Source organism: Molothrus ater, chromosome 6, assembly GCF_012460135.2.
Source record: "Molothrus ater isolate BHLD 08-10-18 breed brown headed cowbird chromosome 6, BPBGC_Mater_1.1, whole genome shotgun sequence".
Taxonomy (NCBI): Eukaryota; Metazoa; Chordata; class Aves; order Passeriformes; family Icteridae; genus Molothrus; species Molothrus ater.
In genome coordinates this window covers 40,804,912-40,832,374 of record NC_050483.2, presented here as the reverse complement: position 1 = coordinate 40,832,374, position 27,463 = coordinate 40,804,912, and the positions used below count along the sequence as shown (strand labels likewise).

Sequence of the window (27,463 nt, the reverse complement as noted above, 5' to 3'; positions counted from 1 at the left end):
CGCCGCGCCCGGCGCGGTGCAGCGCGCGGCGGGTGCCCGCGGATGCCGCCGCGGCACCGGGAGCCCCGCCGGGGGCCGGGGGCGCCGCCGCCTCCCGCCCCGCCCGACGCCACCCGCCCGGCCGCCCTGGCCCTCGTCACCCTCCTCAGCTTCGCCTCCCGCTTCCACCGCCTGCGGGAGCCGCCGCACGTATGGTACGGGACGGGCGGGGCTGGGGCGTGCGCCTCTCCGGCCGGGCGCTGCCCGGGCCCCGCGATGCGGGTGGGTGCGTGTCCCTTCTGCCGGCCACAGCGGCCGGGACCGCACCCCCGCTCCGCGCCCCTTCCCCGCCCGGGGTGGCAGGGATCCCTGTTTATCCCCCGCCGGTGGGGGACGGGACACGGCAGTGAGGGCCACTGGGAACGGCTGCGCTCTCCGGCCAGCCCGGCCCGGCCCCCGCCCCCTCCACGCTGCTCTGGGGCCGTGCTGCAGGAGGGCGCCGGGTCCCGGGGAGGGCGTCTTGGGGATCTTTGTGCAGCAAGCAGACTTTTTAACCTCGCTAAGGTCAATTTGGAAGCAAAAGGGCAAACCGGAGGTTTTGCAGTGATAATATAAAACTCCTTAAAAAAAGGACTTTCCTACAATGGCTGCAGTGCTGTCCATGGTTTCCCATCGTCTCATATGGAATGTATGAAAGTATCCCTCTATACTATAAAAAGCATAAGTAAAAAGATCTTCTTGGATTTTTTTTTTAACTGCCTTCAGCATTGTAGCAGATCGGTTATTGTGGTTTGTGTTTTGTTGCTGTGTTTTTTCCAGTTGGGATGAAACTCATTTTGGGAAGATGGGAAGTTACTACATTAATCGGACCTTCTTCTTCGATGTCCATCCCCCTTTGGGGAAGGTAAAGTGCTTTTCTGTTGCATGTTTCAGAAGCCAGAGGAGTGGGCCAATAAAAGTCTGCCTCTGCCTTGTGGCCAAAGGATGTGGTGAACAACATAGTCCTTCCTAACTGTTGTTGTTGACACCACAGCAATTTGCATTCTGTGTCCAGAGCCTCAACTTGCAACTTCTTGTTCTCACAAAAAATGCTTCAAATATAAGAAAACCAAACAGTATTGTATGTTGGGGTTTTGAAAGGCATGACCCAAAAAGTCAATGTGACACTTGGGGGGCATATGTAATAGAAGCCTACATTTTAAAGGAAGCAAACAATTCCTGATAACTTGTGAGTAAATGAGATGCCTGCCACAAATGACCCTGAGAGCATTGATTGCTGTTCTGTAAATGAACTTTTATTAGCAACAGTGTGTAGTGTGGATGAAGGTGCATCCTCCTGCCTTGTCAAAGTTGTCTTCCTTTCATACTGAGTCTCCTGAAACTAAAGGGATAGGGAGTTATGGGGGACTCAACAGGATTGTCTCTGCTCAACTCCACACTTGCTATTTTCCTTGAGCTTGCAGTCAGCCTTATAGTCTGTTGCAAAAATAATTCTGATTTTGCCTTAAGACGAAGAGCAGTATGGACGTAAATGATTTCTGTAAATAAACTCTTTTTTGGATGATGTGTCTGAATTATTTGTCCTCTGAATCAATGGGCCTTCTATAGAAATCTTACCTGCTGCTAGCCTGGATACTTTTTCCTCCAGTGTGATTTTCCTGACCATTTTTTTCACGTTTTCTCTTCAGATGCTGATTGGACTTGCTGGCTACCTTAGTGGATATGATGGTACATTTCCTTTCCAAAAGCCAGGGGATCGATATGAGCAGCACAACTACGTAGGGATGAGAGGGGTAAGGCTCTGCAGGCTCCTGTCAAGCTGGTTAGCTGTCCTGTGCCTTTCAGTACAGTGTTCCATCGTAAGAACAGCTCTCCTTGATCAGGTCAGAGGTCTGTTTAGCCTTGTACCTTGTCTTTAAGCTCCTTTGAAAAGTGTTAGTGGTTCTATTGTGAATAAGTCTTAATGTGTCTGTGAGAGGCCAGGTAAGAAATTAAGGTGAAAATTGAGGGCAGCTCCTCCTGCTAATTAGTGAGACTACACTGCTGCATGGGATGGATACCTTGCCTTGTCTGCAAAGCAAACATTGCTGAGTTTGAGCTTCTCTCACTCCATTGTGCCTGGCTAATCTCCTGGGGAGCCAAGGTTATTAAAAAGCCAGGATCATCCACTGTCACCTGCACTTTGCCACCACTGGTGACACTAAGCTGAGTACGCTGATGGAGCCTAGGACAGCAGGGCAGAATTCAGAGTTGTATTTGATCTGAAACCCTGGCTCTGCTACTTTTTAGGAAGATGAAGAGCCACATAACTGACAGCACATAAGTCAAAAGGAGAAACAGTGGCCAATTGCTACTACACAGAAAGAAAACTAAAAACTGGGAAGGCATGTTTTCTTAGTTTAGTTTCCAGAAGTTCATGGTTTTACATTTCCTTGAGCCAAAGGTGGGAGAGGTGTTAGAAACAGACATTAAAGATAATAAATTCTACTGTGGTCTTGCTTTCTTTTGTTTTGATTTCTTCTCTTTTTCTTCCAACTATCCTTGGTCTCATTTGTATAGGAGAGGGGAATCTGGTCTGCTAAAGATATAAGGTGCACGTGTATTTTGTTCTTAACTTTCATAATCTAGTATCTTGTTAAAAAAAGACTGTAATGGATATGTAGTGTACCTAGTTGATGCAGCCATTTATAAATATCTGGTGTAGTCTAGCAAGAGTGTGACTGGCTGTTGTTACTGACACCACTGCAGAGCAGAGTAAGCCTCTGTCCTCTGAGCAGTGTCTTTGTTCAGTTGGCTTTTGTCTGATGTTCTTTGAGACTCGGTTCAGCTGCTGCAGCACCTCCTGTTGTTGTAGGTATGGAAGATGAAGGAAAGGAAACAGAGCTCTTGTCCAACATGAGTGGGGTTATAACTTCTGCTATGATCTTTTCCTGCAGTTTTGTGCATTTCTTGGCTCCTGCCTGGTTCCTTTTGCCTACCTCACAGTGTTGGAACTGTCAAAGTCACTGCCAGCAGCCTTACTCACAGCTTTCATCCTTATTTTTGGTAGGTGTTCCTGCTACAGCAAAATTGAGTATCTTAATTGTTCAGATAATTTAATTGCTGCATTACCATGTGTTACCTAACCAGGGGATATTTGGGTTAATGAGAGACTTTCTCAAAAGCAAAGTAATTCCACTTTTTAAAATCTATATATGTAAGAGGCTTCTTACTTGGTGGTCCCCTTAAGAACTTCACAGTCCTGTTTAGTTCATAGGTACTTCTGTTATTTGCACAACCACAGAACTGGGTTAGATTGCACCTTAATTTTAAAGATTTTTGTAAGGTGGTGGTCAGGAATGATTTTACCCACTAGTGAAATATTGATGTTTCCTGTATTAATTATAGAGATCTTTAACAGCCCCTGCATTACTTTAGAAGAGTTCGCAATAAGAAATTAATAAAGTTCCTTGTTGAATTGAGCCAAGTTGAGAAATTGACCTTGCAAATGAAGTTACCAAAATAGGAGTTTTGTAAGGACACACAGATATTGAGAAATGGAGACTTTAAATATCAAAGCCATATTCATTTTTTATAGGTACCATCTGAAAGATGACTTCTCCTCTGGCGTCCTCTGGCACTATGGTGATGCCTTAGGTAGAGAATTGCTGGCTGTAATCCTCTCCATCTGAATATGTTATCAGCACTGGTGTTTCACAGATACTGCTGCACTGCCTTTTGTTCTTGTATTTGTTTTTATTTTTGTTTTATTGGGTTTTTTTCCTTTGTTATTCAGGTAGAAGATGAAATGTTATGATCTCCTTCTGTTTCTAAAATTTCCCGCTTTCTTCTTGTCTTGACTACACTGAGGAAGCTGAATTCCCACAATCTTAGATTCACTTTGGAACTGCAAGTCTTTCTGACATTGTTGTGTGTCTCTTTGCAGATACAGGCTGTATTACATTATCCCAATATATTCTGCTGGATCCCATTCTAATGTTCTTTCTCATGGGAGCTGTTCTGAGTATGGTGAAATGTAACAGCTGTGCAGACAGGTAAGATAAAGATGATAATTTTGTTAAACTATAGGTATTTAACTTTCACACAGTTAAAGTAATATCTGCCACTGGTGATGTGTGAGTGGCTGAAATGAGATTATTTCAGGAAATTTGAAGCAGAAAATGACTGTTGGTAGCAGAGAGAAATTTTTACTCTGAGGATCTGTGTAGTTAGGGAGAAAGTATTGTGCCTGGAGTACACAAATTTACCTGTGACTGTAAGCACCTTTAAAAATCCTGCTGTCTGAGGTAAATAGTGTAATTTGTTTGGTTTAGAAAAATGGCTACAAAAACTTAGAGGAAAATATACCCAGGATGATTCTGAATAAAGTAGTCAAGTTGCTAAGGATATTTGCTATAGACCCATTCAGAAAGGGTGGTGGTTTATAGGTACTGGGATCTGTCAGAGGGCTTCTTTGTGGCTGGGCTGCACAGAGTAGTTTCCTTGAAATGCATTCCAAATTCAAAGACATAAAAAGTTGAAATTCTGTGTTAAATATGAACAGTTTTTATTTCATGAAACATTCAAGAACTGATCGTATCCATCTTAGTGTGTCTGCAGTTCGTGTGGCTGAAATGCAGCCTGCAGCATCATGTACAGCTGTCCAAGGCCATCCTTATCTACAGCACATTCCCCAGGGAGTGCAAGCACTAAATTACAGGGCACTGCTTGATCAGCTCTGTGTGCCTTGACCTGAATTTATTTTTCATATCTTAGAACTAATCCTGTTGTCAAAGTAGTTGATATTCTAAAAATTAAAAGCCGACTCTAGCTCTCGTGTTGCTAAGCAGGTCATGGGGATTTTGTCTAGTTGAAATAAAAGCATCAAGGCATTAGGAATCAGAAGGAAAAAGGTTTTAAATTCTGCTGTCATTTTTTCTCATCTCTTTTCTATGGTTCAGTTTTATGTCAGTTTATAATTTGTTTGCTTTTTGCTGCAGTTTTTGTTTGTGTTTTGGAGAGATGTTTTCTGCTAAGGCTTTCTTGCTTTAGTACAGGTGGCTGCTCTTTGCCTCTTGTTCTTCCCCATGTCTAAATTTCTGAGAGAAGTTTTCACTTTACTGAGCAAAGTTCTTGTTTCTGTTTTCAAAACTTCAGTATAGTCAGACTTTCTTCACACTAGTATTTTAGCTTATACCTGCTATCTGTGTTTCCATCCTTGAATGGGAGATCTAGGGTTGCCCCTGGCTTAAGTGTACCTGAAGCCTGTATCAAGGCTTCACAAGCCTGGATCTGAAACCAGTATCCTTGTGTGATTCTAAACTAAATGAAAAACTTGTTTTTCCACTTCTTATGGGTTCCTGAGAAGATGGACTGTAATTTTGTGGGGTAATTGATCTGTTATTTATTTTTGTGATCACAGGCTGCCCATTCATGTAGCTGTCATTGTATTTACTGACTTGCTCTACTGGTCCTGCAGGCCATTTTCTGCCTCCTGGTGGTTCTGGCTGAGTCTGACTGGTGTGAGCCTTGCTGGAGCAATGGGGGTAAAATTTGTTGGCCTTTTTGTAGTCCTCTTGGTTGGCTTGAACACAATCTATGACCTATGGGACTTGCTGGGGAATCTCAGCCTGTCACTGGTGAGTTTCAAAGGCTTTTCTTTACTTTTTTACAAAGTGTTTCTTTGTTTTGTTTGCTTTGTAATTCTCCTAGTCTTTGACAACCCTGCAAATACCCAAACAGAGATACTGTGTCTGCAGCAGACAGGGGCGTCTGATGTGGTGATGAAAAAAGGAGATTAAGGTTATAATGAAAAAATTATTGCCACACTTTTGAAAAAACCAAACACACTTATATTAGCAGGACATTATAGTATACAAACACAGCGAAAGAATGTTACTTTTTCCTGAGAGAAACTGTTACCATTCCAGTTGGCTACATTTTCAGTCTAAGCTGAGAATGCTCATTGGGAATGGCTTTACAGTGGCCCAAAGCAAGATGCTGCCCAGCACTGTTACCTGACCTTCCAAGGAGTATGTGCTCCTGGCAGACAGGTGTGTCTTGCAGCACTTAGTTTGCATAAGCAGCGTGAGCTCAGGCTCTGCTTCCTGAGAGTAAGGGGGCAGAGGCTGCAGAGCAGGAGCATCACGAGTCATGGAAGTGCTCTGCAACCTGCAGTATCTATAGCCAGTTTAGAGGATGAAGACAACCATAGCCTGCTTGATTTCACACACCTTTAGTTCTTCTAAGCTTTAAAAAAATTGCTAGTGGGTTTGAGTGTCCTGGTCTAATATATTGCATTTTGTGTTTGCCAAGTGTGAAATCTGCCATTTGGAGAAACGCCTTGATGTACCGTTTGCTGTCTTGCAACCGGCAGGAAGACAAATTCTTCAGTCATATCTTTTAAAAGGTGTTCAGTTCTCCTCTTGTCTCAGCCTCTTTTGAAGCTTGAAAATTTTATTTTTTTCACTTACTGTTTTTGTCTCATTTGTCCTATAAACAGTGGGAGCATGGGGGAACATTTTCTAGTCCTCCTGTGTGATTTGTTTTCTTTGATTAATGTGAACAATATGGGCTGCAAAGATTCAATGTTCCAACTCCAGAGAAACACTTCTTGAGCAAAGTCAGTTAATTGCATTTGAAATAGAACAAATCCATCATGTCTAAGCTTTGTGCCAGCAGACAGCTGCACAGTGATTTCATTTGTGCTGCTGGCAGCAAAGGCAGCAAACCCCCGAGTGTTAGAATATGTAAAAAAATTTACTCCAGAAGGTAGATGCATTCTGAATAGCTATTTGGCAGCCTTGGTGCTTGAGGAGAGGGAAAAAAAAGGTGAGGATTAATCTCCTGAAAGCCTGAATAACTTACCTCTGCATTTGTTAGGGAGCTTCTCATGATTATTTACATGCAATTTTTTGGGGACTAAGTTGATTTCTAGAATTCTTGGCTTGTGTTGATCCATTGTTCTGGTTTGCTCACTGCTGTCTTTCACATGCACTTTCTTTACTTCAATGCAAAGACTTTGCATTGAAGTCTTTGAAGTTTAAGAAAACCATTTCATGAAAATTGGAGCATATTGAGGCTTTTCTAAGTAGGGAACTGGAGGGTAGTTCATGTGCCTCTCCACTGCCTATATTTGGTTATGTACTATCAATCAGCATTAGTTTCTCAGTGTCCAGTGGTTATTAAGTGTTCTGCTGAAGTACTTGAACTGAACAGCTCTTTCCTTTGTTGACTTCACTGAGTTTTGCTATGTGTTCAGCTTTTTCCATTCCTTCTGAATTAATTGGTTCTGGTACTAAAGGATGGAGAATGATTAGCTTAATGATTATATGATAGGTATCATGTTAAAGAATATGTAGAATAGCAAGTGCATCTCCTTTCATCCACTTTGAAGTTAGTGTGGCATTTAGCAAACAGTTTTTGCTATTTAATTTTTTTCTTCTTCCACAGCTATTTATTATCCAGCCTCTATTTTACATTATTTACTCTACTACCAGCAGTGTCAGTAGGATGTGAAAACATAATAGCTTCTTTGGCATCTGTTTGCAAAACATATTTTCAATTGGTTGAAATAAAATATTTTGGTTTCATTGTGGGACATCTGAAGAACAGGTTTTGCTGCTGACTTTTCTGTAGTTTCTGGCTGGGCAGCACTAAAGTTGCAGTGTGAGAGCATCCTTGCTAAGCAGGATGATTTCTGTAAGTGAAGCATATCTAGATCCCCAGGATGTCCTGGTTACATTCACATTTGCATAGACTTATTGGAGGAACAAATTTTCATTTTCCCTCTTGCTTAGGTTTGGTAGTTACTATTTTGGGAGCCATCTCTTTGCTGGGATTTTGGATCAAGATGTGTATCACTGATAAACAAGTTAAGGTCCTTGCTCTCCAAGTATTTTCAATGAGGGCCTGCCCAACCTCCTTGCCAAAGTTAGAGATGCTCAGCACTTCGGAACACTAAACTCTCCTCTTGCCTATTTTTGTCTTTTTTCCCATGACCCTAAAATTTTGAGGTACCATAGCTCCAGCTTTAGGAGATACACAGCAAGGTCTGCCTCAGCTTTTACCTCTCTCTGGGCCTTTCTGAGGCAATTCTACAACCTGGTGAGCTCCAGCCACAGGACTGCTGCTCAGAGTCTTGTGAAATCAGGAGTGAAGTTGTTCCTGCACTGTTTGATGCAGACTGTGTTTGTTACAGGTGATGTTTGGGAAGCATTTACTGGCTCGTGTACTCTGCCTCATCGTCCTCCCACTTGCCCTCTACACGGCTATGTTTGCTGTTCATTTTGCAGTGTTAAATAGAAGGTATTTCACAATGTTTTCTCCAGAAGAATTACTTGTCTTTGCTTTGAATTAAAGGCTATTGGTTATATAGTAGTCCACTTTCAGTGTCAGAAGCACAGCCACCAGCTGTGTCTTTGTTTAATTCCCTTCCCCAATTCTCTGGCCAAGCTGGCAGTGAAATTGAATTTGAGCTTGAGACTTTCTGAAATGACAAGCAAGTAACCTAACCAAACTTCCTGTCCCATTTTTTTTCCTCTTCTCTTTCTGGGACCTGAAAATGTCTCAGCTCCATTCTTTGTCTTTTTGTAATTAAAAAATCATTGCATTCCTGAAAAATGGCTGTGATTAAAAGAGTCTGAGAGTGCTTGAAGGGAGGGCTCTTTCCTGACTGCTTGCAACCAAGGGATGCTTTTTACAAGGAAAGAGCTAGTAAAATGGCCAAGTAATGTTTTCCATATGCCAGCACTAAAAATGAGGTGAATAAACATTTCACTGTAGAAAAAGAATAGAAAAATAAATGTTATTTTTCAGTTAAAGTCTGCTGGTCTTACCACTAACATCTTAGCAAAAGTAAGACTGCAGGTGTCACAGAGAAAGGCTTTGTTATATCTGTCCTGACAGTGGGTCAGTTTATTTGTTGTAAGAGCACCCCCAAAGACAGTTCTGATGTTTTGTGCAGTGCCAGCATGTACATTTTTGAGACCTCAAGTCCATGCAGCTCTGGACAATTTCCTGCAAGACTGTCTCTATCTGCTGTGATTCACAACATTAGAGAAGTGTGCCTCTTAAGGGAGCTGCTCCTACTCTTCTTCTTCAGATGTCCAGTCTGGTTTTATAATTTTTCTTCTATAAAAACAACTTGGTAATGCATGACAGAGGTTTGTAGTGAAACCTCTAATTGTCATATTCTTTGCTGTCTTTTGTAGTGGTCCTGGGGATGGTTTCTTCAGTTCAGCATTTCAATCCCAGCTGATTGGGAACAATCTTCATAATGTCTCCATTCCAGAGCGTGAGTATCCACATGAATAAAGCACTCTGAATGTTGTCAGTGTACATGAGAACTTAAATAGAAATGGTGTCCCTGTGACTCAGTGCAGAGCAGTGGGAATTATGCCTTCCATGGTCAAGGTCAGATCCATGCTCTTCCTCTGTGCAGTTTTATGAATTGACAGAAAGAAAAAGGCTGAAAATATCACCATGTTCAGTGCATGGTCACTATCTGTTTTTTTCCTGTTCACCTTAAATGTGTGAGTGTTCAGATGTGGGAACATCAGGTCTGATCTCTCAAGGCTGAGTTGTGTTGGGGGTCTAGGAGGGAAGGTGTCTTAAGCCAGTGTATATCTGCTATCCAGTAGCTGAGCTTGCCTCCCTTCCCTCTTGTATTGCTGTAGGGGTCAGCAGTGTTATACTCTTAGGTAAAGCTATCTCAAAACTTTCATTATGAAATTACAAACAAAGGAATACCTTACCACGTCTGTTTATGTTAAAACTTAGTGGGAGGGTTTGAAGTGTTTCAGCCAAATGTTATGTAACAGTTTCACTGAATCCTGGTTAGGGATGGGAGATAAGCCTGCAATGAGCCCTGGGGAGTAACCTGTCAAACAGGAAACAAAATTCCATCAAAACAATGGGGAGTGCATGCTTAATCGAGCACTGTAGACTAGCTGGGGGAGATACAGGAGAGCTGTCTTATGTCTTTTTTCCTCCCCCTTTCTCATGCAGATTTGGCATATGGGTCAGTGGTGACAATGAAGAACCTTCGGATGGCAGGGGGATACCTGCACTCCCACTGGCACCTCTATCCCGAGGGCGTTGGGGCTCGCCAGCAGCAGGTTGGTGCTGTGGACTATTGCCTGTGTCTACTACCCTGGGTTACTCTCTTTGTATTTGGCATTAGGGGCCAAACTGGTAGGAGCTGTGTGTTGACTCAGCATCTGTTACCCTCTCAGTGCTACAGCTGTGCACTTGGCTTAGAACTCTGACTAAAAGGGAGGCTTGAAGAGAGCCTACCACACTGCACCAGAGGGGTGACTTACAGTAACAAGGGCACCATCCATAAATGGAGTCCAAGAAGACTTCAGAATAGTTTTCCATAATGAAAGTTACCTCAAGGAAAGTTGTAAAACTTGGTTTAAAACAAGTACATTATCTTACAGCTTTTCTGGCTGTATATTAAAAGCAAGGGAATGGAACTGCTGTGTATTGTTTTTACTCCAGCCACTGGCCTCTGTGAACTTACATGAATCCCTCTCCTTTGTGCCTTGCTTTCTTCATCTGTCACCAAAGAATTTGCTCAAGAAATTAGATACTGTGCATTTGTAAGCTAATATAGCCATATGGAAACCATCTGAGCTCAGGGCTTCTCATTAAATGATTAAGCAATAAGTGAAAGTAGAAATCAGAAATCATGTAACTATCTCTAATTAAGAAGTACAAACATTAAGTGGATTTCTTATTTTTGTCCATCATCATCAAGCTTCACAAATCTTTGCTGTTTCTGCACTTTTACCAAGATGTATTCTGCAGTTTGATTATTGGTGTCTAAAAATTGTTCTGAGATCCTTGAAAGTTGCCAGAGAAACACAAGTGTTTGGTTTTTAACTGCTTGCTATCTCTGCGGCTAAGAGACAGCTTTCAGAAGTGAAAACTTTGTCTCAATCTTTTTTTCCTGCTGCTTGTCACAATCAGAATTTCTAATACTCTAGCATGACATTAATGTTTATTACAGTTATGGAGTTGTCATGCTAAACTGCCTCAAGCATAGGCAAAATTGGAGTGCAGATCATGCTTTATGACACTAAAAGCAGGGAAAGGCAATTTGGAGAGGACACTAAAGGGAGTTCCTTGTGGAAAGTGGGAAAGGGTGGAGGTTTCCCTGCTGTGTTTCCTGCCCTGATGGTAGGACAGCAGTAGGGTTCTAGGGTAGTTTCAGGGCTCTGGAGAGGGGAAGAGAATTTAGAGAGGAATTTGGGGGAGATTTAGAGAGGAAAAAGTGATCTCTCTCTGCTTCCACTTTCTCCTCCTCTCCTGATGGCTTGACCTCAAGGTATGAGGTTCTACCTCCACCTCTCCCTTTTTCCCCATGGTCAGACACTCCTGTGTTCTGCCTCTCACCCAGCCACTGGGCCATCTGCTCCCACCTGAGAGTGGCACAGGTGGGGCACTGGGCTAGGGTCCCACAGAGCAGGGCTTGCTGCTCTCTAAGAAGAGGGTGGGCAAAGGGAGTACAGTTCCACGTGCTCTGGGCAGCAGCAGCCTGGAATAAGATGCTCCTTGTGCCCATGGTAGAGTAGCTGCAGTTGCTCTGTGTGAGGCTGAGCAGGCTGGCAGGGGTTAGCTGCGTGGCTGTAATGGGTGATTCCTGAATCCTTACCTTGCCTGGATCTTTTGGCAGATGTTGTGGTTGTCACAGTCAGCCTGTTGTCAGCAATCTCTACTGTCTGTAAAGCCAGTGCTGCTTCTGTCTCCTGGTTCAGATAGTGGTCAGTGATTATTCAAGAGCTCTGGTTTGGATATCCTGTTGTTGTAGAAGGAGCCTCTGAAACAGGGTGAGGGGAGGTCAGGCTGTGTTTGGAGGCTCTTGGTGCATGTGAACTGCCATGAAGGGTAGTGCTTCTGAGTATGGGCTATACACTGGCTAAGAGGTGTCATCTGGGTTAAGGAGTGCCCCATAACTGGTTTTCTAGGGGGCACTGTGATAAAGGTAATCTCAGGACTTCTGTGTGGTTGATGCATTCATTTGGGGCTTTGATTTGCTGGTGAATGTGTGACTGCTATCAACAGCTTTTTTCTTGTTATGTAAAATAATTAATCCTGTCATTTCAGGTCACTGCTTACTTACATAAAGATTTGAATAACCTGTGGATCATAAAGAAACATGACTCAGATACAGGTAACAAAAACCAGTTAAGTGCCTTTTATAACTGCTGCTTCTGTTTTTTACATAAATATTCTGAGTTCTTCCCAGGGCAGAGTATCCTTCAAGGATATGAGGGGGAGATGAGGAAGACAGAGGGGAAGCTGTCTCTTGATTTACATTGTGTATGTGTCTACTGTGTTTTTTGTTCTTCTTCAGTTTGTACAGCTGAAGTAAATAAGCTTTTCTTAGCTGAAGGTTGCATTGACAATTTTTCAGCTGTGTAGGGCTGCAAATAACAGCAGAGAGGAAATTTGTCTGAACTGAGTTATTGCAATCTGTTATTGTGGCTAAGAGTCTTGGGAAAGCTGAGTCCTGTAACAGTCTGGTACATTGTGTTTGACAGATTTTTGTGGGTGATTGCTTGGGACAAGATAAGAGTACTGAATGTGATTGTCTGTGGTTTGTGCAGAAAGCTGTTGATTTAGATTAGGTAGTGTATATAGCTGAGGCATGCTTGGTCTGGCAGTTTCCTTTTCTTTACCTGATGCATGTTTTTATAAAAATTAACAAGAATTGTCTGAATAGCAAAAAATATAAATAATGTAGATATATAAGAAAAATTATAATCAGTGTTGCAAGAGTCATTTATAGTTCACATTCTTTGGACTAGCTCTCAGGATTAGAGTTTAGAGCAATGTTTTACATCAGGCTTAGGGTCAACACAACTTTGTTTGCTTTATTATCTGCTTGAGGCACGAGCATCAGCAAGAAACTTTCTAAGACCCTGGTAAGTTTGTCAGTGCATTGATATGATTAGTTTGTCTTCCTTCAGCAGATCTGTCTGACCCCTCAAGCCCTGTGGAGTTTGTGAGGCATGGAGATATTATTCGTCTGGAACATAAAGAGTAAGGATGATTTCTGGGATTCAAAGAGATTGTGTGATTGAGCAGAATTGGTGGGAGACTTGTCCTGCTGGAGACTGTGGTTAAACAAGCACAAGCAGGCTGTGTGACAGAGGTATCTGTATATCTGAATTTCCAGTGTGAGGTTTGTAGAGTTTTTCTTCTATGATTTATGTTCTGAAAAGTGTATATTAAATAAGAAACTTTAGAGAGAACCACACAACTTTATTAGAACTAGCTGCCTAAGCAGTAGGGAGATTTCTGCAGTTGTGTGAGGTGCAATAATCAGGGTAACTCTTCCAGAGAAGCAATTTCAAAACCCTCATTCTGTTGCCTGTCTCCATGCTGAATTTTCTAGACAAATAGAATATAGGGTTTTTTGTCAGTGTACTGCAAGTATCCTGTCCCTATGTTCGTAGGTGGTATCCACCTGCTGAAGTTCTCAACAGCACTGAGATCATAGCAGTTAAACACTTTCAATGAAAGTGGAAGCTGATCCCTTCCCTTTCTGCAGGGAATACCTAAGAGGAAGCAGGGGAACCGTAGTGACTTGATATTTAGTCTTTATCTAGTGTAATGTCAGCTTTGATCTCTTAACAGAACCTCTAAACTCATGAGCCAGGAAATCATGTTGGATTATAATTCAGTATGGTGTATGCACAAACCATTGCTTAGCCTTCCAAAACGATTGTAAGACTTATTTTTTTTAATTTTGAATTGGGAGTTTACTACCAAATATGTGGTAATGAGGATGATAAAATCTTGATCAGGCAAAATGGGTTAAGTCCTGCTGAGGTCCCTGGCACGGGAGTGCCTCAGCGGTGCTGGGGAAGGATCCGGCAGGCGGCACACGGGGCTGGCCTGCGGCACATCCCGTGGGACAGCAATGTCCCTGCAGCTGGGCAGCAGCAGCAGCACAATGGGCACTGTCCCAGCACCTTTGGCAAGGCCTGACAGACTGTGGCCATGTTTCTCTGCTTGCCTCAGCTGGCAGACCCTGCCAGCGTGGGAGGCTCACAGGTCTGCACTGTGCTGGTGCTAAATGGTGGCCACTGATTTCCCCCTAAGTGGTACAATCTTTCCCCGCAAAAGCAAAACTGATAATCACAGAAGGTCAGGATCTTGCTTTTCTTCTTATAAGGCAGGTCTCTTTGTCACACTTTTACTGTTAATTAAAACAAAACAAAGCAGAGCAAATTAAAACCAATCTCTTTTCCTTTTGTAGTTTGAGGGTTGGATTTATTCATGCTGTCGTCCTTTTTTGTCACTGCCCAGTGTGGTATAAGCTCAGAGTCATGTGCTGGAAAGTGACAGTTCCACTCCATCCCGTTAAGGCTGCATCCTGCTGTGCCCTCAGCTGGAATTCAGTGGTTAGAGTACTGGCAGATCTCTGAATGGCTCAAACCAATGTTTTTATCACAAATTGACAAGGGTTCAAAGGTTTGACTTTTAATTTCCTTTCAGAACATCTAGAAATCTGCACAGTCACCAGCATGAGGCACCCCTGACAAGGAAGCATTTTCAGGTCACTGGCTATGGAATAGTAAGTGAAGAGAAGATAAAACAAAAGCTTCTTTGGGAAGAGTTCATATCATGATAAGGGAATTTATTGTTGCTTTTTTTAGTTTGTTAGCCAGGATGATAGATGGACATCTGCCATCCTCAAGGGAAGAACTGGTGTAGTATGAAATGCCTCCTCTCATATTTAAGGTCTATTTGATGTGAACACAGATAAAAAAATAATTTAAACTTTTACTGTCAGTCTAGCTTTGGCAGCATTCAACTCCAGAAATGACAAACTGAGCAACCTTGAAGTTGCTCTGACAAGTATTATTTTATGTATTTGGCCTTGTCACATAGACAAGTGTTTTTTTGACAGAATGATGACAGAATTTTGAATCACAAAGATGGAATATGCTTTGAGGGCTGAATTTCTAAATGCAAAGATCTGTTGCCTAAGCCCCTTTTGTGGAGCAGCCAAGTTGCCCCTGTTTATGCTGTAACTCTGAGCTACAGTCAAGAATGAATTGAAAGCAAACAAAATTAAAATTGGCAAGATAGAGATGTGTTTGTGAGTGGTTGCTTATGTCTAGAATGATGTCTTCCTGATGGGGAATATCTTCTGTGAAGTGTGAGTAAGGCTGGTCTGGGTGAGTTTTTTTAGCTTTGCACCCAGTGGAGTTTCAGAATTTCCTATTTGCAGTGTTTCAGTTCTGTGTGCCTTCTAGTTTGGGCACTGTTTGGTTTCTGTTTTCTATTTTTGTAATTTTTTTTCTCGAATGGCATATTTGCTGATAGAATGGAACAGGAGACTCCAATGACTTCTGGAGGATTGAGGTGGTGGGCAGAAGGACTGGGCAGCTCATCAAAGTCCTACGCAGTCAGGTCCGGCTAACCCACGTGGCCACAGGCTGTATATTGGGATCTTCTGGAAAGACTCTGCCAAAATGGTAAATATCCACCCTCTGCAGGCCTTTGAGCTGCCATGTTCCTTTACTCAATGGTACTTTTAGACTAAGCAATAAGTACATTTCTTCCATTTCTTTAAAAGAATAAAAATGTAAGTAGCAGGTTCTAGAAATATGGCCAGAGGCAAAGATCTGGGTTAGGATTATGCAGTCTGTTACAGTGAAGGTATGCAGCTCTGAAAAATAGTATCCCTTACTAAGAGATCCAAGAGTGGCATGGACATAGATCTTGTCCTCTGGTAAGGCCAGGAGGGGATGATAGATGTGTTATTTAACATGCTGTTTATCCTTGGGGTTTGCAAAAAGCACTGGAAACTGTGGTACAGAATGCTGTTCTGTACCACCATCTTGAAAATTGCTTTCTGTTGGTATTAATTTACCTTGTGATTAAAGACCTTTGCTATTTTTGCATGCAGCATCTAAAGCAAGGCAGTGGTTACAAACTGCTATTAGCAGGTGTTGGGATTTTATGTCTTTGAATTATGCATCTTCATCATTCAGATGAGGTGTATGCAGAGACATCCAGGCTGATGGAAGCAAGCTGCCCTGTCTATAAAGCTGCACCATGTGGGATGCTGACATGGATCCTGAGGCAGAGGTGTGCACTCATGTTGCTGCTGTTTTGAGAGCTGTCTCCCTAGGTTTCCCTAGGAAACTCTAGGTTTCACTTCTCTGTGTTGTGGTAAAACCAGATTCTGAAGAATCCTGTGGATGCTGAATCACAGAGCAGGCAACTGCCTGGCCAGGAGTGCAAATGCCACTTAGACATCACCATAAAGCTGGGCTCATGGACACATAATGTGTTCAGTTAACAAAAAAGCCAACCTCCAGCAAGAGCATTCAGAAAACATTGTGGATTGGGTTTCTTCTTTTTTTTTTCCCCACTAACAATTTGGTATGTGAGTGGAAGTTATTGCCACAAAATGTTGATGATAGTAACAGCTGAGGGCAAAAAAAAACTTGTTAACTGCAAATAAAGATGGTTAGAGTATGTTGGATTTTTATATTTTTTATTTAATGGGTAGTAATCACTGCCCTTCAGAGAATTTAATGGTAATTAAGTAATGGATTACTTAATTAGTGAAATTTGCTAAGTGGTGATTGATAGAAAATTCCCTATTCATCTGTCATATTTCTGCCAGATTTGATGCACTTTCTCCCAAAGTCTTTGATGTGACCTACTAGACATAGGGTGACAGACTAAAGAACAGTTATTAGTATCCTCTAAGGTAATTGTTTCTATAATACAGTTCTTGCAGATATGATTGACTTAAATTGATGATTTTCTTTGGAGGAACTATTAAGGGTTGAATTGGAAGTAGCTTCTTTTTAGTTGGCAAGGTGCATAATTTTCAAAAATCCCACATATCCACCTAGGGCTTTTTAGGTGAGAAAGTGAGAAATGTGGTTCAACTATTCCGTAGAATTTTGATGTCAGCTGCCTTGCAGATCTGTTTTGGTTTCTACATGGTTCCTATAGTATGTAAGAATGCAACTGCTGAAGCATTATGGAGAAATATAAAGCTAAATGGGCAAAAACTAAACACAAAATGGAAACATTGAGTGCTCCTGTGGGGTGGTGGTGAACTGTTCTGCTGATCCTCAGGGGCTGGGAACAAGTAGAAGTGACCTGCACACCATACCTGAAGGAGACACCCAATTCCCTCTGGAACTTTGAAGATCATATTAACCCTAAATGTAAGTAATTGATTTCCTTTTTGATAGAGAGTGCATCTTGGCTTACTGTTTAAAGGAAGGGATGAGGTATCAGATAGCAGTAACTGGCATTGTGCATGAACTTGCTGAACTTGAGTGTGTGCAGGGATACAGAGCCCTTTTCTATTTCACTGTTTGTACTGGAAGCTGGTGATAATGCTTGAAGTGTAGTGGAAATATAAAGACTTTCTTAAAGATTTTGAGATTTTAATGTGTTAGAGAAATGTGAAGCACTCCAATGCAGGCTGTTATTTCTAAGATTGCTTAATTGGGAATTGTTGTCATTGTTATGAGTATGTCATATATATTTCAATGATTTTTTAAAAAAGCTTGGATCCAGTCTGTTCTGGTATATTTTTTCCTTCTCCTACTGGGGCTGTGCTAAATGATGGCTTCGTAGTACCATCAAGAAATGAATAGTGTGTGACAGAGATCTGAGTTTGCCAGTAATGGCAGGTGGGCCTTGCAGCCTTATCCAGGAGTTATGTTTGTTTCACAGGCTCATCTGGCCTGGGTTGTTCAACACAATCTTCATCCCGTGAATTTCTGGTGACTTGGGCTGAGTTCTGAGTTATTAGAACACTTACTGTTCTTCCTCCTGTGAGAGCAACTGTGTGCAAACCAAAGGAGAGAAATCCTGGGCTGTTGACTTGGTAGAATTTCTTCTTCTGTTGTAATGCATTTTATATTCCCATACTTATGGCTCATTTACAGATAAACAGCAACCTATGAAGCCTGTGTCTCTTAATGGCAGCCAGAAATACAAATCCATTTATTTCATGGACTTCTATGTATTTCTGTTGCTCCTGGAAGTAAAGGAGGAAATTTAGAAGTACAAAAGTACAACAGTTGTAAAGTTCACTGGAGGATACTTCTGACTGCAAGCCACTGTGTTTAGAGTATGAATGAATTGCATAGAGAATTAAAAGAGGTTCTTGAAGCAGATTTGTTGTAGGAGGAGAGAGTTTAGTTTATTATGAAAAAGGCAAATAAAAGGAAACCATACAAACTTATAATCTATTTCTCTCCTTTTTTTTTTTTTTAAGTGCCCAATATCAGCCTGGATGTTTTGAAGCCTTCTTTTGCAGAAATTCTGCTAGAATCCCACATGGTTATGATCCGGGTATGATATCATTGATTCCAGACTATCATTTTTTTCCTCCTCTCTCTTGCATTCAAAAACAAATAGCACTTTCAGAGAGATCTGGGTGATGGCTGCAAGCTAGGGCAGAATTTGCATGTCCAAGCAACCTACTTGAATTTATACTTAGAATAAAGGATGATCTTGGAGCTAAATCTTCCAAGTCCAAGTTTGGAAGCCCTGTGCTTAGTGCCTGGCTCTCCTGTTGGTGTGATCTAGCTACAGCCTAGTTATGTAATGTTTTCCCTACCTTCCTGTAAGGCTTTAAAGGAAATTTAGTATTTGTGAGGCAGGGGAGGATATTACTGTGGTCAAAATAAGGAAAATCAGCTAAACAGACACTTAAAAAACTAGGAAGTGTTTGGATTGAAAATGGAAAACTTCTGATTTTTTTCAAGTTCATCAAGAAGCTGTGATTTGTGGTTTCCTTTATATCTCTGAATATATACTTTTTTTAAAGAGCAGATTTAATATTTGCAAGGTGGACAGCTCTTGTAGTCTTTTCCTATGCTTGCTCTTTGTACTCTTGGCCACAGCCCTTCTGCCTCCAGCTCCTGAATGAGAATGAAGAATGAGAAGTTAATATTTTCAGAAAGGAGTCTAGGGTTTTCTTTGCTATTGTTTGTGAAGCTCTTCTCAGATTTTAAGGAGAAAAAAGTTGTCAAGCACGTTATTGTTAGTACTTGTAAAGTGTTTTTGTAAAGTGTTTCCATGGCAATCAGTGATAATGCTGTCTCAGGTAAGGAAGCACCTGCATGAGTTTCCATGGAAATAGTCTTTGAGGCTTTTTTTATGTAATGGAGAGAAACCTGTCACAGCAGTCTCTTAATGAAAAAAGGTCTTGCTTATGCAACATGTATCCTTAGTGACAGAAAAGCTGAAGAAGAGAAATGAGAGAATACTGCCTCTTTTACTACCCAAAACCCATTTTCACTTGCATAATAGTAGTAGAACATTCATAGTCCTAATTCTGACCATTGTGGAAAATGATGTGTTTATGTAGGTCAAAAAAGAACTTTCACTCATGTAGAGTATTGATGTATGTTTGCGTACACAGACATTTCTGGGCAGACATTGCACCATACCTGCCTGCTCATTTGAATTTTATGTTCATTTATCTGTAGGGAAACAGTGGCCTCAAACCAAAGGACAATGAAGTCACATCCAAACCTTGGCACTGGCCCATCAATTACCAGGTATATTCATCAATCTATATTCCTTTCTATTTTCACTTTAAAAAGTGCTTTTGCAGTGCCTTTTGAAGCACAACACCTTGTAATTGCATTGAAGATGTTGTCAGCTTTCTTTTGGAGCACCTGAGATGGGAATTTGTCTCACCTTAGAAGCTGTGCAGAATACAAACTGGACTGATGAATATGTTTTTCTCCCTTCTGATCTCTCTCTTCAGGGACTGCGTTTTTCTGGTGTCAATGAGACGGATTATCGGGTTTATTTGCTTGGAAACCCGGTAAGTTGGAGTGAGAGGTTCCAAGCCAATGTCTTTAGCAAACTTGAGCTTAGTCTTGCTTCTGCCAGTTCTCTTCCTTCTCCTTTTGGACTGTCTCTCTAATTGTACTCTTTATGTTTGCACATCGTGTGCACACACCCAGCATAAAGTCCCAAATCTTTCTTTTTCTCTTGTGTAGGTGATTTGGTGGCTAAATCTGGTCACTATTGGGTTATATCTTCTGATAACAGTTGCCACTGCAGTGGCACTGAAGAGAGGTGTCCAACTGACATCTGAACTCAAAGGTGAGGTCAGTCTTCCTTTTCATAGATACCTTTTGCAGGAACCTTAAAAGTGTGTGGATGGCAGGACTTGGTGTGTCAAGGGTGGGAAACCATTGAGCTTGGATTATCAAGCAGTGTCCACAGGGAAGAGAGTGGGAACTTCATAGTTTATAGTGAACACCACAGATCTTCTACAAAAATAGTGCATGGCTGTCTACATTGGCTGCAAGGGATACAGGCCAATTAATCAATGCCCTGCTGTCAAGCTCTGCATGTGCTCAGTAGTTTGCACAGTGTCTTAAGACAAGAAATGTTTTCTGATATTTATGCAAAGCAAATGACAAATACAAGAGATAATAATGATCCTTCATTATGTCCATTGCCAAGGTTTTGAAGCTTTTCACAAGGCCTAATTAGTCATACTTTCATCATTCCTGTTTACATCAATGGTTGCTTCATTTTGTAGCTCTCCTTATGGGAAGTCAGTTCTAAAATGTGATGGGAAACCACTCAATTATACAGTGAGTTATTGGCTAAGCTGTATACAGGCACCGGAGCTCTTAGTCCCTTCCCCAGGCTCTGAAAGTTAGGCACCACTTCTTTCCAGGAAGGGCTGCAAAGTGATCATCTGGATGGCTCTCATTGCAGAGACAATGAAAAACTTCAGAAACCAGAATCACCTGATTGGTCTGATGCACAGATGGAGAAACTGCATGTTTGGTTTTAACTTAGAGCGTGGCCAACCTCCTGCCATGCCTTGAGACTTAGGATTTTGTATCTCTTTTCTGGCAGCTGTTCTCCTGAAGAGTGCTTGTATGTTTATAATGAATGCAACTAGGATGTTGCAGAGGCTTGAAGCAGTTCCAGACCAGTTCATGACTTCTTGCAAAGATCATTCCTGTTGAGTTTACTTAGTGTGTTAAGGTTTGCAAATGGGAACTGTAGCTGAGTTTTTCTCTGCTGAGGTGTGTTTATTTGTGTTCCAGAACTGTCCAGAGTGGTGCTACGTGCTGGAGGGCAGATCACACTGGGCTGGCTCCTTCATTACCTCCCTTTTTTTATGATGGGACGAGTTCTCTACTTCCACCACTACTTTCCTGCCATGCTTTTTTCCAGCATGTTGACAGGTAAATACTAGAGTCTTGGAGAAGATAAGGTAGGGAAAAAGGTGATACTCTGTTAAACTGAATGTTTTTCAGCCTAAAAGGTTTATTATTTTTATAGGCTTTGTTTGCTTGTGCAAAGTGCTTAAAAGCACTGACTTACTCAAAACTTTTTTCACAAAACAGCTTGCAGTGCAAATTTTTTTTTTTGTCTGTTTGGTTTTGGTTTTTTGGTGGTGGTTGGTTGGTTGATTTTCTGTTTAAAAAAAAAATTGTTAATTTTGTTAAAAAGTCAACCTGAAGAGGCAGTCATGTCTAGTGCTTAGGGCATTTAAATTTAGAGATGGGATTCCTGATCTCTGCTATTTCACTGTTCTTATATATTCTTGTATATAAGTTACTTCCCTCTTTGTTTGCTGCCAACACCTTTCTGTCATGTCTGTTTATAATTTGGCCTTGGTCATTTTTCCTGTGAATTTATACCAACTTCATTAGCATCCGGCACCCAGATCTCTTTTGCATTTATTCAAATGGAAAGGTAGGACAAAAAGAACCTTTCTGATACAAAACAATCTCTATGGTTCAGAAGGTTACCAAGGTAAATGAATTCAAAAATTGACATGGTCTTTTGGTGTTAACAGAGTTTCGTCAGCCTAGTCTGTGAACCCAGCAGCTCTGTTCTTCTGACTTCCACCTCTTCCTTCTCCTAGGAATAACCTGGGATGCACTACTGAAGTTCTGTGCTGGGTTCTTGTCACCCAGCCCTACAGCAAGAAAGGTATATGGAGGTGGATTCCTGGCACTGGTTCTGCTCATCCTGTACAGGTGAGTACAGCTGAACTTTTCATGAATGGAATGTGTGACAATTGCCATCTCAATAGAAACTTTGCTGCCTGTTAATTATCCTTAGCATTTGTTCCCTTTTTCCTTCTCTGCTGATTTGTCAGACATCCTCAAGCCTAATCCTAAACCTTCAAATTTGTTTAGATTCAGTATCTGTGTCCCTGTAATGCATTATAGAGCATCTTTCCATTGCAGGGAGTCTGTCTTTTGTTGCAGCACACAGTGTGAATACTCTGTTCTCCTCCAAACCTGCCGTGCAGTGGTTTGTGGTTCTATTCCCAATGATGGTGACATATTCCACAAATACAGGCAAATTGTTCATTATTGTAGGTTTACCACATGTGATAAAACTATGTGCTAGGTATATGTTGGGTTCAGCAGAGATTAGAAGGTTCCCAGTAAAGTTTAGAGCAGTCCAAAGACAAAGGTCCCATAGGCTGGGAACTTCTTGAGACAGAAAACTGTGCTGTGTTTGATGGGCATTTGGTTTCTTTCCACAGCTTCTACCTCTTCCATCCCCTGTCCTATGGGATGATAGGACCCATGGCCTCCCACCCGAGCAGCCCCATGGCAGGGCTCCGGTGGATGGACTCCTGGGAATTCTAGAGCAAAGGAAGCCTGGGAGCACGGATCAGAAACATGGGATCTGCTGCATGCCAGGCTGATTCTGGTGCTTTGAGAACGTGACTGTAAAAGGCCTCTCTGGAGGACTCTGGGTATAGTAACCCTGTTGCTTTGGCATTTGTTTGCACTGCCTGCATTGGAAGATGCAGAGGATGACAAGGTCCCTTTAAATTAAAAGACTCATATCCTGAATCCTTAGGTTGTATTAATGGACAACTGGCTGCCTGAATGCCAATTCCTTGAAGCAGTATGTGTCAGTCCAACAGCAGTGGCATTCCAGCAGCCAGATCAGTACAAGTTGGAGGCTGTCTGCAGTTGCATGTACACTCTATGTGTGTGCGTGTCTTCCTTCTTGTCATCTAAGCACCATTACAGTTTGAAGCACTATAGCACTGCTAGCAAGATTAACAACCTTTCTTATGATGAGGTTTTTGAAAGCTTACCATAAGTATCTGGGGACCTTCATTCTACCTGCCTTGGCTGTCTGAAGGTTTTTTTGTTCTGACCCTGGATTTTTAAAATTTGACTGATAGGGTCTGTTTGAAATCTCCTGATCCATTGTGCCTTGCCTGTCTCCCAGGCCCATTGCAGAGATGGAAATTGTTTATTCCTATATACTGCCTTTCTCTCTGGTCACCTTTAATCGGTTCTACAACTCACCTAGCAGGCCTGTTTTCAGGGCCAGACTGTTCCAGCTCAGCTCTTTGTAGCTTCTTTCAGTTCTGTCTGAAAGTGCCAAGGAAATTACAGTAGAAATGACAGGTGGTTTATTTTCAGTCCCAGTATGCTGTGGAGACCAGCATGAGGACGTACTGGAGACTGTAATGATAGCTTGGAAATCTTACAGACAGCTGTCATTCAGCTTTTGTTCCCAGCTATTTCAGTGCCAGTGCCTGTGCTTTTAGGGGAAGGCTGCATCTCAACGCATGTGGCATCTGCAAAACGGGCTGCTGGTGCCAAAGTATCTGCTCAGTGTTCCCAAACTGAACAAGTTCCTTCTCTAGACTGCTGATTATCAAATTACAAGGAAATGTGAGGCCAGGCAAAAATTCTTTGTCTGTGAAGTGTCAAGAGCCATTGAATGTCAAATCCACCCCTTCCAAGAAAGTGGAATTTGATTTATCAGGTGCCTTTGTCCTGTGTTAGGTCTATTTTTGTCTGTGTTTCTTTTATTCCATTTCCTACTCTCCATCCAATGTCAATTTCTTGTCGCAGTTCAAGTTGCTACCTTGTAGTATCCAATGTGAATGCCACTTAGATCACAGCTGTATTCCTAGCTCAAGCAATAATATTTGAAAAACTCTTGTACGTATGTTTCAATGAACTCATGTCTTTCATTTCAGAGTTCTTGCTTTGCTTCACAGCCTTGCATCAAAATTACAGGTAGAGGGAGAGTAACAGGTGGGTGTGTCTGCCTTTAAAAATGGACTGTGCGTTTATTTCTCTTACCAAATCTTGGATTCCAGTACATTTCCTACCACATGGAAGGGCTGCAGTAGCATAGTTGTTCTGTGGGGGAATTAGACTCCAGTCAGACTTGCCTTGGGGTCTCTCTAGTTGAGATCCACGGCATTGTTCAGCAAGGCAGCTGCTTTGTAAGGCTCTGGCTTGGTGTGTCACATCTCTCCAGAAACTGACTCCTAGAGATACTAGCTCAGATGGGATGGACCTGTGCTTTTGATTCTCAAGGTTTTGAGTTATCACCTGCTGCTTATACATGGTGGGAAGCCATTGCAATAATTAGCTGCTGGGTTTGATGATTTTTTCTACTTGTTATTGCAGGAAGTGCTCCTACCTGCATGAGCCAGGAATTCACAGAGGTGATATATAGGCAAGAAGGATGTGGGAGAAGGCTGCAAACTTCTTCAGAACCTGCCAGATCTGACAGCAGCAGCAAATTGTTAACTGTTGGCAATGTGGAAGGCAGACAGTGCGGTGCTGCCTTTTAACAATGTGATCCACCAATCTCTTGGTGAGATTATTGACTTAATACATCGCTGTCCTCAGTATGAGCTTTCCCTAAGGGAGTCCCATTGTCATGGGGAGGATTTGCCAGAAGAGCTGGCAAAAGCTATGATTTAAAGTGCATTTTTTTCCAGCACATACAATTACACACTTCCCCTTAACATTAGCAACAAAAAAAAATCTAAGAAGCTTGTGTTTTGGAATTACTGTTTGTAACACCTTTATTCATCATATTAAACCTTGGGAGTGTAAAAATTGAGTCAATAACCTTGGTTTCTTCAGTTATTATTAAGGAGTCAGTTTTGTAGGAGTTGCCTGAGGAAGATGAACTAGTCTCTTTCTTGGCTAGGATCCTTCCATCCTTTATTAGTAATAATCTTTTGGATGTGGATTGGCAGCTGAGTGCTGAAGGTGGCAAATTTAGTGCTCTCATCCCACTTTCCTATGCACAAATCCAGCTTCTCTTTCAACACAGACAAAAGGTTTCTTTTTCTTTAGTATTGTCACTTCAGAAATTTTCTTGAGAGCATTTGATTGACATTGAGACTGTTTCTTAGGTCTTGTGTACTGGTAAATGGTTGAAGGCATACAGTGAAAAAAAATCTAGCTATTCCACAAGAGGGAGCAAGTTCCAGCAGAATTTTTATTTTTGATCTGGAGTTAAAAGGATGGAAAGGTCTACATTGAAGACTAGAGGGCAGACATTTCCTCTGCACTCTCTGGATTCCAAGGGTTGGGTTTTCAAGTAAGTGTTCATTGATGTAGCTCTGTCTTCTTTCAGGAGAAAAATTACTCCTGTTGGAATTTGACCTTCACTATTTGCTTCTTAAAACAAAATCTGTCAGGCCATTACTGAAACATAATAGTAATTGATATTTTATGAGGTCAGTAAAATACAATAATTTGGACTCCCTTCGTGACTCCGTCTTGAAATATCTAAGTGGTACAGACATGAGGCAATGGGTGCAAGGCACTCTTTGTTTTTGGGATGGAATTTGGGCTGCTTTGGTTCAGTTTTTCCCGTTGTGCTTGTGGAATGAGTTCAGGTTCTTTTTGAGAACTGCTCATTAGTCCTCTTCTCCAGTCACATGGAAATAGCTAACGGTGCTTTCTGGGGCCAGAGGTGCTGTTCTCTGGAGCAGCTGCTCTCTTTGAACCCTGCTTGACAGGGCTCCTTTTATCACTGACAAAGTATTTCATCAAACTGTATCCATGGATTCAAATCACAAAAAGCTGCAGGCTGCCACGTTCCCTGCTTCAAATTCTTTTTTGTGTGTAACTCTATTTTCAGCTCTTCAGTCTCTGAAGGATAGATAGAGGGCCTCTGGGCTCATCTAGCTTTATCCCAGGCAATCCATCCATCTTAAAAGGTTTCTGCTAACAGTTGCTTCAGGACATCGATAGGCACACATCTATTCCAGCAGTAGGGACTGGCCTATTTCCAGGAACTGGACCACTCATGCTGTGAGACACAGATGTGACAAGATTTGAATGGAGATTTCTGTGCCAAGGTTGCCCTTGGTCCAGGTGGAGGACTCTGTGTCATCACTGTTTACCACCATTGTTTGCAGTCCTGGAAGCCACCCCCACTCTTTATTCTGCACAGGGCTTTCTTTTTGCATCTTGATTGGAAAGGCTGATTGGTGCACAAAGGGCATTGGCAGAATATACTTTTTTATATCTTCCTTCTTCCTTGTGGTTCTTGAGGAATGCCCAAAGTACAGGACATGTCTTTGCTTCCCCTAATTTTTGGGCTATGCATCCGTTTCATACAGGTGCCTGGAGAAGAGGTAGGACAGGACATCTTGTAATACCTGTCATGTGGTCTGAGAAGAAAACCAGAACCTTGTTATGGAAAGGTAAACAAATATGTTATGTGATAGTTCCCTCCTGTCCCTCCTGAATCTTTCAGAGATTGTTTTTAAGGGGCTTGAGAGCAAACCAGCTGCTATTGTGAAAACACAAGGGATTTACCTGAAATTCTGCATTGCCACACTTAGCAGCTTCCCTTCCATGCTGTGACTGAGTAACCCTCTGGGCTGGCACCGTGTGCACAAGCACTGATTCCTCCTCTCAGGATCCTGCTGGCAATGTGAAAACCTCCTTAGCAGTGCCCTGTGTCTCTGCCAGCTGGGGAAAGGAGGTAAGATATTTATTTTTCCCCTTTACAGCAAGTGACCCCATGATCCCACACATGGGCAAGTGTGTCATGAAAGCAAAAATGTGGGGACTGTTAGAACAACATAAGGCTCTTCCCTGCTGGGAAAGGAAGACTGAGGATAAGAGCACCACCTCCATAGCATACTTTCTTTGGGGCAGGGCTGTTGGCTGCAAGCAGTCAGGACTGAAAATTCTCTGTCTTCTTTAAAGTACTAAGACCTTAGTTGTGTGGTTGGTTGCAAGTAGCTTCACTTTTTGTAAACTTTTTTATGCTCTTTACTTGAATGTCAAGGGCTATGGTTAACACAAATAATATCTGTGGCTATCACATGTTAGCATAGATAGCATTCCTGCTGAATTTGTAATTGATTCTAAAACTTTGCCAAGTGAGCTTACTGTGTTTTACAAGAGACAGGGTTTAGAGCCATCTTTGAAGACCTTGCCCCTGGCTAAGCAAGAGTTTGGAGCAGCAGTGAGAGGGGTTCTTTGGTAATTCTGTTCTATATCCTGAACCTTTCTTGCTAATGCCGGGGGATGTGTGTGCATCTGTCTGAACTGAACTCTTAACTACAATGGTGCAATTACTGTACCATATGGTGTGGATGGGAGAATATTCCCTTGAGCTATAAATGTGTTTTGTACAGGTGATAATGGAAAATGAGGTCGAATTTGGAATTTAATTTTGTAATAAATATCTCTTCTTTGAA

At 41.9% G+C, this 27,463-nt stretch overlaps 1 protein-coding gene across 2 annotated transcripts; it reads left to right on the top strand.

The window, feature by feature from the left end:
- Positions 1 to 61: 61 nt before the first annotated feature.
- POMT2 (protein O-mannosyltransferase 2) lies at positions 62 to 27,463 on the top strand. Of its 2 annotated transcripts, none has more exons than XM_036384072.2 (21): positions 62 to 194; positions 799 to 883; positions 1,668 to 1,772; positions 2,916 to 3,024; positions 3,905 to 4,013; positions 5,438 to 5,597; positions 8,159 to 8,265; positions 9,171 to 9,253; positions 9,967 to 10,076; positions 12,070 to 12,136; positions 12,936 to 13,008; positions 14,470 to 14,548; positions 15,304 to 15,455; positions 17,080 to 17,171; positions 18,236 to 18,312; positions 19,455 to 19,526; positions 19,739 to 19,798; positions 19,977 to 20,082; positions 21,048 to 21,188; positions 21,875 to 21,989; positions 22,508 to 27,463. In XM_036384072.2, exons 2-21 carry the CDS (start codon positions 824 to 826, stop codon positions 22,611 to 22,613), a joined length of 1,983 nt encoding a protein of 660 aa, XP_036239965.1. In that variant the 5' UTR covers positions 62 to 194; positions 799 to 823; the 3' UTR covers positions 22,614 to 27,463. The 2 variants fall into 2 exon arrangements, with proteins under 2 accessions (XP_036239965.1, XP_054371165.1); XM_054515190.1 differs by lacking the exon at positions 62 to 194 and adding an exon at positions 261 to 265.